Genomic DNA, 11,591 nt, shown 5'->3' on the forward strand with positions numbered 1-11,591 from the left:
GGGGAATACCTATGCTGCCATAGTTTTATGGGATCTCTCTGTACAGGCTATGGAGTTGGATAGCTACAAGCTGCTGAAAAGGAGCAGAACCTTACCCTTCATTGCCTCAGGAGTCTTGTGCATGTAACCCTGTAATATAAATAATAGATTATATGCTTCCAAGAGTCCGGCTGGTTGGTTCTGTATGTGACTCCCTTGAAAGCATGATATTCTTCCCCTTACAGTTCCCCAGCAGCCCTCGCCACCTGAGCAGTGGGTGCGCCTACATCAGGAAAGCTCGAGTTGCCTATAAACTGAAAAGAATAGGGATATATTTTCTAATAATGACAAATACATAAAGGTTGCAAATACTCCACTGGGCCCTCTAAACTGTTGCCCACGTCCCCTAGACAGCATTCCAGCATATAGCTGCAAACAATTCTATAGAATAAACGTTTCAAGAGATTAAACATTAAATAAACATATGTGATACATAACAATGTGTGGTATTGGCTTCTTACTGTATCTCTCACATTCAGCCTGATATGTGTGTCCATAATGGGATGGAGCTGCCATAGTGCTGGGTACTATCAATTTGCAGCAGACTTGGGCTACCCAGATCTAGTTGGTGGATCCTATTCCAACAATACAACATGTTCTTGGTGTAAAGTAGGGATGCACCGAATCCAGGATCTGGTTCGGGATTGGGCCTTTTTCAGCATGATTCGGATTCGGCCGAATCCTTCTGCTCAGCCGAATCCTAATTTGCATATGTAAATTAGGGGTGGGGAGGGAAATCGAATGCCCTTTTGTCACAAAACAAGGAAGTAAAAAAGGTTTTACCCTTCCCATCCCTAATTTGCATATGCAAATTAGGATTTGGTTTGGTAATTGGCCGAATCTTTCGCAAAGGATTCGTGGGTTCGGTCGAATCCAAAATAGTGGATTCGGTGCATCCCTAATGTAAAGAGGAGCTTTCCCCTCTTCTCCAGGCTGACAGCACCAGCCAGGGCTGCCATCAGAAATTGCGGAGCCCTGTACAACAACATTTTCTGTGCTCTGTCCTCCCAAGAGCAGGCTTCCTTCTCTGTCGCTGCGTCTTCGTTCTTCTCCATCGCGGCTTCTTCATTCTTCTCTGTTACCGTCGTCTTTATTCTTTTCCATCGATGCGTCTTCATTCTCCATCGCAGCTTTTTCATTCTTTTCTGTAACTGTCTTCTTCGTTCTTTTCCTTCGATGCGTCTCCGTTCGTCTCCATCGCAGCTTCTTCATTCTTTTTCGTAAATGTCTTCTTCGTTCTTTTCCGTCGCTGTGTTTTCGTTCTTCTCCATCGCGGCTTCTTCATTCTTTTCTGTAAATGTCTTCTTTGTTCTATTCCGTCGCTGCTTCTTCGTTCTTCTCCATCACAACTTCATCATTCTTTTCTGTAAATGTCTTCTTTGTTCTTTTCCGTCACTGCATCTTTGTTCTTCTCCGTCGCAGCTTCTTCATTCTTTTTCGTAAATGTTTTCTTCGTTCTTTTCCGTCGCTGTGTCTTCGTTCTTCTCCATCGCGGCTTCTTCATTCTTTTCTGTAAATGTCTTCTTTGTTCTTCTCCGTCGCTGCGTCTTCGTTCTTCTCCATCGCAGCTTTTTCATTCTTTTTCGTAAATGTCTTCTTTGTTCTTTTCCGTCGCTGCTTCTTCGTTCTTCTCCATCACAACTTCATCATTCTTTTCTGTAACTGTCTTATTTGTTCTTTTCCGTCACTGCATCTTTGTTCTTCTCCGTCGCAGCTTCTTCATTCTTTTTCGTAAATGTCTTTGTTCTTTTCCGTTGCTGTGTATTTGTTCTTCTCCATCGCGGCTTCTTCATTCTTTTCTGTAACTGTCTTCTTTGTTCTTTTCCGTCACTGCATCTTTGTTCTTCTCGGTCGCAGCTTCTTCATTCTTTTTCGTAAATGTCTTTGTTCTTTTCCATCACTGCGTCTTTATTCTTCTCCATCGCAGCTTCTTCATTCTTTTCTGTAACTGTCTTCTTTGTTCTTTTCCGTCACTGCGTCTTTATTCTTCTCCATCGCAGCTTCTTCATTCTTTTTCGTAAATGTCTTCTTCAATCTTTTCCATCGCTGCGTCTTCGTTCTTCTCCATTGCAGCATCTTCATTCCTTTTCGTAAATGTCTTCTTCGTTCTTTTCTGTCGCTGTGTCTTCATTCTTCTCAATCGCGGATTCTTCATTCTTTTCTGTAAATGTCTTCTTTGTTCTTCTCCATCGCGGCTTCTTCATTCTATTCTGTAACTTTCTTCTTTGTTTTTTTCCGTCGATGCGTCTTTGTTCTTCTCCATTGCATCTTCCTCATTCTTTTTCGCAAATGTCTTCTTTGTTTTTTTGTGTCGCTGTGTCTTCATTCTTCTCCATCACGGTTTCCTGAGCTTCTTCAGTAGCTTAGAACCCAAATTGCTCTGTCTGGGGATAACAGTTACCCCCCTGTTCCCCTGATGACGACCCTGGTGCAAGCCCTTGTTGCTGCCAGCATGGAGAGGCGGGGAAAGCTCCCTTGCGGTCAGGGACAATGGTCCCTTCCAGCAAGTACTCCATAATGGGAAAGTACCAAAATCCCTAGATGATATGATGTTTTATTGAAAGTAGGGATGCATAAGCAAATTAGGATTCTGATTCGGTTTGGCCGTGCAGAAGGATTCGGCCGAATCCTGGATTCAGTGCATCCCTAATTGAAAGGAAAGAGAGGGTTTAAAGCGGTGATTATAAAGTAACCAGAAATCTGGTCCAGCTAAGACTTCCACAATGCCTACATTATTGCAACAGCCTAATCTAAAGCAGCCGTGCACTGTTTTGTAGGACACTTACACTCACAAGAAGTCATTTATGATAACCCTGGACACTAAAGCAAATAAAAGTGTCTGTCATTAAAACCACTGCCTAGTTGCTAGGGTAAGCAGGACCCTAGCAACCTGATTAAATTCCAGACGGATTAAATCATTCAGCATATTGGCTTTGCAACCTCCTTTATATCTCTGTGTAACCAGGATTATCAGCATGGAAAGCCCTTCGCATTGGCAGGGAAAGGGTAAAGTATGTCTGTCTTGACAGCTGGGGGGGGCTGTTTACAATATGTTCAACCCACAAAAACAGAAAACATTGTGTTTTTTGAAGTGGCAGCAAATAACACAGCTGTGGAGGTCACGCACTGCCTCTCTAGTCCTCAGCAATGAAATGATTTTGGCGTTTTTAGAAGAGATGTCGGTTAACCACGATGATCCTCCAAAACAATGTATCCCAGGTGCACCCAAGGGGGCTAGTGAGGGGGTGGGGCACCCTGGGCAAGACTGTGTATTTTGTATTGGCTGCAGGGGAAAAGGAGCAGTGCAGTTGTGTTCAGCCCTTTTATTATAAATAGGGGGTCATTTTCTCCCGAGAGGCATTCAAATCTGGAGCTTAATATACAGCGCCAAGAATCTGTGTCACTCTGGTGCCTGAGCAGTGACAGCTTGACAGCAGGTAATGTATCTCTACTTTATTCATTTGTCACTTGCGGCAATTTAATTTATTAATTTAATTCATTATCTGGCTGATGTATGTTGTTATATATTCATTTCATTGTGATAGTTAATTTTTAGTAAAGTTTGAGCATTTACATGCTGAAGAAAATAACAGAGCATTCTGTCCCAGTGGCTGCACAGATCCTATCTGATCCCCATTGGAAGCAGCAGTTCTGCCCTGCTTTATGGCTGAGATTCTAGCTATCTGTATAACAGAGCATTCTGTCCCAGTGGCTGCACAGATCCTATCTGATCCCCATTGGAAGCAGCAGTCCTGTCCTGCTTTATGGCTGAGATTCTAGCTATCTGTAATAACAGAGTATTCTGTCCCAGTGGCTGCACAGATCCTATCTGATCCCTCAATGCAGTTGTGTCTTGATTATTTATTGTAGCTATCAGAGCTTTTGGATCAGAGTTTTGTCAAATGTGATACTTTGAAAGAGGATTTATATGGTAACAAAATACTGGCCAGTGCTAATTAAAGGGGAAGTTCACATTTTCATTTCTTTTTAGCATTTTATTGGGAACCTTTTCTAAGCACACTATCTAGGGTCGGCCTGGGGGACCCAGGGCCCACCAGGGCTTCTGCCTCAAGGCCCCCCCTCCGGACCCTGGGGGCTGCTGCCTCAGGGCCTCCTGTCCGACAAACCCTAAGCCGGGCATGCGCGTAAGCACACACTCGCACAGGCATGTCAGCACTCACACTGCTTTTTTTTGCCTCAAAGAAACCAAGGGTACGGATCTGGGCCTAACTATGCGGCATCTATCTATCATCTATCTCTCTATCATCTATGTATCTATATATCTGTCTGACTACCTATCTATCTTTTGTTTAATTTATATTTATCCTACAGAATATTTAGATGTATAACAGATACATATGAGAGATAGATACATACTGATTAGATAATAGACAGCTTGTTAGACAAAAATGTAAATATTCTATCTGTCTGTGATCTATATATATATATATATATATATATCTGAATATTTAGCGATATATTAGATGATAGATAGATAGATAGATTAGATAGATAGATAAAGTGAAAAAGATAGAGAGAAAAACAGATGGAGATAGATAGATAGATAGATGGATACAGGTAGATTAGATAACAGACATATTGTTAGGCACACATCTAAATATTTTGTTGTCTTTCTGTCTGTGATCTAATATATTAATATTTATCTGTTAACAGACTCTTTTGATTTTAGATTATCTATCACTATTTAAGTAAATATCTATCTATTATCTAATCTATTGATATTTATCAGTTAACCAAATACTTTGACAAAATTATTGATAAATTAGATAGATATAATGTTAGACAAAAATCTAAATATCATGTTGCATGTTTATCTATGATCTAAGCTTTCAAAATGCATCTGTTAATAGAATATTACATATTACATATCTATATATCTATCATTTATGTGTCTGTTGGAATAGGATTTAAAATCAAAATAATTAATTATTGTCTGTCTATCTCGCTGTCTCTCTTTCTCTATCTATCTATCTATCTTTCTATCTCTTTTTCTCTTTCCAGCTTTATATCCATCTATTTCTCTCTCTATCGCTCTGTCTCTTTCTATCTCTATCTATCTATCTATCTCTCTCTCTCTCTCTCTCTCTCTCTCTCTCTCTCTCTCTCTCTCTCTCTATCTATCTCCATCTGTTTTTCTCTCTATCTTTTTCACTCTATCTTTTTCACTCTATCTATCCATCTATCTATCATTAAACTTCTGGACCGACGGTAAAACATTCTCTTTATGTTATGACCCATGAATCTTGTTCTGGGATTGATTTAGTCTGATATAGGTTGTAAAATGTTTATGATTTTTTGTTTTCTAGGCTCTGGGAAAATGGAGGTGGCATTGCCTAATGTGCCAACTAAAATGCACCATCCATTTACTAAATACTCAGAATGGAAGTTCAAACAGTTTCGAGTGAAATCCTTAGAGAGGAGACCATCTGAGGAGGAAACAGAGGGAAGTGAAGTCTCATACAACAGCTCTCAAGAGACATCCCCTAAGTCTACTGTGGTTTTGGAGGATCTTAGTTTGGGGTCTGCACCACAATCACCTACAAATTTCAAACCACAGCAAAGTGAGAAATCAAATGTGGTAGACAACAATGAAACAGACCTAAAAAGGTTGGAAGAAGAGGCCCACATTACAGTCATACAGCAACTTTGCCGCATTTGCGGTGCCTGTTTTAAAATGGATCAGCAGAACCGGAGCTATCCTGTCCATGGACCTGTGGACAGTGAAACTCAAGACATTCTAAGAAGAAGAGAAAAGAAAGTCACCTCTTGGCCTGAGCTGATCTCCAAGGTCTTCAAGACTGATGTGAGAGCTGATGTAGATACCATTCATCCCACTCAGTTTTGTCATAATTGCTGGACTATAATGAATCAGAAATTCAGCAATATTTCCAGTGAAGTTTATTTCCCCCACAATCAAGCTGTGGAGTGGACACCTCATTCAGCCAACTGTTATGTGTGCCACTCTTCCAAACCCTGGGGCAAAAGAAAGAGCGCACCCCAGCTAAACCCACATAAGATGAAAAAGCGCAAAAGAGGACCCGAGTTTGTCAAAAAGTCCAAAACCTCCTCAGGCAACTCAATCCAATGGAAAAACATGAAAGCTTTTAACCAGATGAAGGACAGCTGCAAGAAGATCCATCTTGATAACAATCTCCTGGTTTTGGACTATCCTTCAGACTTTGTGAAGTCTGTGTCTTGCCTAGTGTGTGAACACATTCTGTCTGATCCAGTGCAAACCTCATGCAAACATTTGTTCTGTAAGATTTGCATCCTAAAATACATTAAGCTTATGGGATGTTACTGCCCATCATGTAAGTACCCATGCTTCCCTACAGACCTAACGGTGCCAGTGAAATCCTACCTGAATGTCCTCAATGCCTTATTACTCAAATGCACTGTGTCTGGATGTGATGAGGAGATCTCTCTTGGAAAATATTCTCACCATATCTCCAAGCATAAAGAAACCAAAGGAAAGGAGGTGTATGCCCATATTAACAAGGGTGGCAGACCCCGGCAGCACCTGCTCACCCTAACTCGAAGAGCACAAAAACATCGTCTCAGGGAATTGAAGATGCAAGTTAAAGCTTTTGCTGACAAAGAAGAAGAAGGTGATGTGAAATCAGTGTGTTTAACACTCTTTCTTCTGGCTCTCAGAGCAAGGAATGAACACAGGCAAGCTGATGAACTAGAAGCCATCATGGAAGGTAGAGGAGCAGGGCTTCATCCAGCTGTTTGTCTTGCCATCAGAGTTAACACTTTTCTCAGCTGCAGTCAGTACCACAAGATGTACAGAACCGTTAAAGCCACAACTGGGAGACAGATCTTTCAGCCCTTGCATGCTCTGAGGAATGCAGAGAAGGCCCTGATACCAGGTTATCATACATTTGAGTGGAGACCACCTCTCAAGAATGTTTCTACTAGAACGGATGTTGGAATTATTGATGGACTCTCAGGGCTAAACCAATCGGTGGATGAGTATCCAGTAGATACAATCTCCAAGAGATTTAGGTATGATGCAGCCCTTGTCTCTGCTTTGAAAGACATGGAAGAAGATATCCTTGAAGGCTTGAAGGCACAAGACCTAGATGACTATGTAAGTGGCCCTTTCACAGTGGTGGTTAAAGAGTCCTGTGATGGGATGGGAGATGTGAGTGAGAAACACGGTAGTGGTCCTCCTGTTCCAGAGAAAGCTGTGCGTTTCTCTTTCACTGTTATGAATATCAGTGTTCCCAACAAAAATGGCCCTGTTAGGATCTTTGAAGAGACTAAGCCAAATTCTGAACTCTGTTGCAAACCTCTCTGCCTGATGCTAGCTGACGAATCTGACCATGAGACCCTAACAGCCATTTTGAGTCCTCTCATTGCTGAGAGGGAGGCTATGAAAACTGCCGAACTTTTGCTGGAAATGGGAGGAATTCTAAGGAATTTCAAATTTTCATTTCGTGGCACTGGGTATGACGAGAAGCTGGTGCGAGAAGTAGAAGGACTTGAGGCATCAGGCTCTCTCTATATCTGCACATTATGTGATGCCACCCGTCTAGAAGCTGCTCAGAACTTGGTGAACCATTCCATAACTAGGAGCCACTGTGAGAACTTACAGCGCTATGAGATGTGGAGGAGCAATCCACACCACGAATCACCAGACGAGCTACGTGATAGGGTCAAAGGTGTCTCTGCCAAGCCCTTTATTGAAACCCTACCATCCATTGATGCTCTGCACTGTGACATTGGAAATGCAGCAGAATTTTACAGAATATTTCAGCTTGAGATAGGGGAATTCTATAAAAACCTCAGTGCCACCAAAGAAGAGAAAAAGAGATGGCAAGCCACTCTTGACAAGCACATCAGAAAGAGGATGAACCTGAAGCCCATTATGAGAATGAATGGGAATTTTGCCAGGAAGCTCATGAGCAAAGAGACAGTTGAAGCAGTGTGTGAACTGGTTCCCTGTGAGGAAAGGCAGGCAGCACTGACAGAACTTATGGACTTATACCTCAAAATGAAACCTGTTTGGCGCTCCTCATGCCCTGCCAAAGAGTGCCCAGAACTGCTTTGCCAATACAGCTTTCATTCCCAGCGCTTTGCAGAGCTCCTGTCCACCAAGTTCAAGTACAGATATGAAGGCAAAATCACCAATTATTTTCACAAAACCCTGGCACATGTCCCAGAAATCATCGAGCGTGATGGCTCCATTGGTGCCTGGGCCAGCGAAGGCAACGAATCCGGCAACAAGCTATTTAGGCGCTTCCGAAAAATGAATGCCAGGCAGTCTAAGTTCTATGAAATGGAAGATGTGCTGAAACACCACTGGCTGTATACATCCAAATACCTCCAGAAATTTATGAATGCACATAATAATCTGAAAAACCAAGGGTTCACTGTAGATCTAGACAATCCTGACCTAGAGCAAAGACTAGAAAGTTCTATGGAATCTTTAGAATCAATGGAATTCTGACTTTAAACTATAGTGTTGGCGTTGTTCTTGTTTTGGCCTCCTGTATTCTAAACAGGTAGAGCTAATCACTCGTACAAAAGAATGGGTGTTTTATTGGAAACAGTTATGGTTAGCTCCCTTCCTACATGTCTAAAGTGGTCCAAGTAAGACAATTATGGTGGCATGTGCAGCTCAGCTATTATTTACAGCTCCATCGTCAGAGTTTAGAGTTGGCATATAGGAAGTGGTCGACTAGCAGTCAGCTGCAGATATGTTGAAGTTAGCAAGACCTTGTAATTCTCCACCAGAAGCAGAAGATATTCAGGGAGAGATGCCTGGAAAATATCATTGTCAGTGTTATTGAATGCGACCGTATAGACGACATTTTACATAGTGTCTTTAGCTAAATTCTTGGAGAATGTTGTTCTTTATGGACATTTTGGTTATATGGTTAGATACTGTGTCATTACAGACTTATTCGGGTTAAGCCCTTCTTTGACAACCAACAATTGCCCCACTTTCGTTTTTAATAAGTTGCTTCAGCCATTCAGGCAAAGGTTCAAGAATATCTAAGACACAAAAGAAGTGTTCACCCCAAATTTTGCTCTAATTGACATCCAAGAGTTTCTAGGAGATAATTCTCCCCAAATGTGGTCCTAACTGACCTTTAGGCTGGGCCTACCATCCAGTAGAATGGAACATATCTACCGTTTGGGAACAATTTATGTAGATATTGGATATTTTGAGACCACAGTTTGGCGGTCAGGAAACAAGCTACATGATACACAGTTAGAGAGATGGGCAACTTTATGCCCAATGGGTTTTGTTTAGATCAGATCCCATGAGTGAAGGTAGCCAAGCGTTGGTCAAGTTGGCAATACCTTCATGGCAACTTACACACAGAAAGTAACAAGCTTTCAGATTTAGCAAAAATGTCCATCAGTCTTTTATTTCCTGTTTACACAATTCATTATTCAGTTTATTGATGACTCACACAGTATAAAAGCACTTTTTATAGCCAGGCATGGAGTAGATCATGTTGTTCATGCAAAACCTTTCAGTAAAACGTTACATTTATTTCAAATTAATGTTCCCTAAACTTAGATTTTAACCTTTTTGTTCATATTTTGTGTACTGTACTATTGTCTGGATAACTGAATTTAATGTTTTAGGGACCATTGCAATTTATTTAGACTCTACCTCTTCCTCACTCTTAGTCACTTTTTTTGGTTAAAACCTTTTTCATTTAACATTGTTATGCTCTACCTCATCCTAATTGCCATTGACTTATTTTGTGGTTTACAAGATGCTGCACTTTGTTCTGAATTTCAGTTGGTGGCTAGTGACAGGTGCATGAGGCAACACAGACATTTTTTACTTGTGTATTTTAGTTGACTTAAAGGAGAACTAAACCTACCCACTAATAAAACCTCTACCCAGTACCCTACATATTCCCCCCCGCAGGGGTGATAACACCTATAAGTGCCCCTAATCCTTTACTCGCCTATAGGTGCAGAGTAGGGATGTGCGGGCCGGCCCGATACCCACGAGTTGGGTGGGTTTGGGCCAACCTCGCACCCCCATTTGCAGGTGGCGGGTGGGTCCAGGTTGAGCTCTTCTATTGCTCACCCCACCCACCACCTTACACTGCCGGCTTCTGACTTCCTTTTTGTAGGACTTATAGCCCTTCCCCTTTTATGACATCATCGACGGGTCTATAAATGGAAGTCGGAAATTGGGGTCTGGCGGGTGCAGGGAGGCCAGGTGCTGGTCGGGTTTTATACAAATCACACATTACTAGTGCAGAGTAAGTCCAGCTTCTGATGAAGTGACCGTTGTAGTCACGAAACGCGTTGAGCCATGCACTCCCCTGCTCTGCTCATCCGAATTTCTGTGTTTTTAATCAAGTTTAAACAATAAAAGTAGATTTTATACAGTTCTTTCATATAGTGTCTCTATCCAAAGAAGAATCCGGGTCATGCACCTTCAGTATAGAGTCTGCTAGCGACATCTTCCGGCTCTTCGGATTTCTTCGGGAAGTAAACACAGTATTGGCGCATGCGCAGTTGGAGCAGTCTTCCGGTTCGTAGCAACTGCGCATGCGCCAAAAGTGCCAAAAGGAAGGAAGAGGACCCAAAAAAATCCAAAGAGCCAGAAGATGGCGCTCATGAGCTCCACTTAGCTTACTCTGCACCTATAGGCGAGTAAAGGATTAGGGGCACTTATAGATGTTATCACCTCTGCGGGGGGAAGCGGGGGCACTATGTAGGGTACTGGGTAGGGGTTTTATTAGTGGGGGGTTGAGTTCTCCTTTAAATGGATTTTATCTAAATGTATTTCCATACTATTAACTCAAACTTACAGTTACTCAGGGTTTATAAAGCTGCAGTTAATACATTCTGTAGCCATATCAGTCCAAGTCTAAGAAGCTGACCAGGCTCCCTTTCTTTGCTTTCATAGCATAAGGATTGAAACTGTTCAAGGTGTTTGACATCCAGAACTGAATGCCATCTGTGAATCCAGTCTGAAGCAATAGTTTCATAAGGGTCACAAACTCTTTGGTGGTGGTAATATGTCAAAGGTTCTCCAGAGGGGAAAATCCACACTTCCCAGGACTTTCTAACAAGCAAATAGAAAGCTTTGGAATTCCCTTCTGGGAAATTCCACTTTCATCATCTTGTTTTCTTTTTGAAGTGAGACTGGTTCAGCACCCTTACAGCACTGACACCATAAAGAGAAGCATTTGAAATACTGTTATCCGGAATGCTCGGACCTGGGGTTTTCCGGATAACAGATCTTTCCGTAATTTGCCTCTTCATACCTTAAGTCTACATACCTTAAGTAAATAAACCCAATAGGCTGGTTTTGCTTCCAATAAGGATTAATTATATCTTAGTTGGGATCAAGTACAAGATACTGTTTTATTATAACAGAGAAAAAGGAAATCAGTTTTAAAAATTTGGGATTATTGAATAAAATGGAGTCTATGTAAGACGGCCTTTACATAATTTGGAGCTTTCTGGATAATGGATCCGAAATAATTTAAAATTTTTAATAATAATTTCCTTTTTCTCTGTAATAATAAAACAGTATCTTG

The 11,591-nt window shown here is 41.5% G+C and overlaps 1 protein-coding gene across 1 annotated transcript; it reads left to right on the plus strand.

Moving 5' to 3' along the window:
• Window positions 1-5,377: 5,377 nt before the first annotated feature.
• On the plus strand, window positions 5,378-8,515 carry rag1.S (recombination activating gene 1 S homeolog). The gene is given in 1 exon segment (NM_001172083.1): window positions 5,378-8,515. A coding segment is annotated over 1 exon segment (3,138 nt).
• The last annotated feature ends 3,076 nt before the right edge of the window (window positions 8,516-11,591 follow it).

The sequence above is a fragment of the Xenopus laevis genome, chromosome 4S (assembly GCF_017654675.1).
Source record: "Xenopus laevis strain J_2021 chromosome 4S, Xenopus_laevis_v10.1, whole genome shotgun sequence".
NCBI lineage: Eukaryota > Metazoa > Chordata > Amphibia > Anura > Pipidae > Xenopus > Xenopus laevis.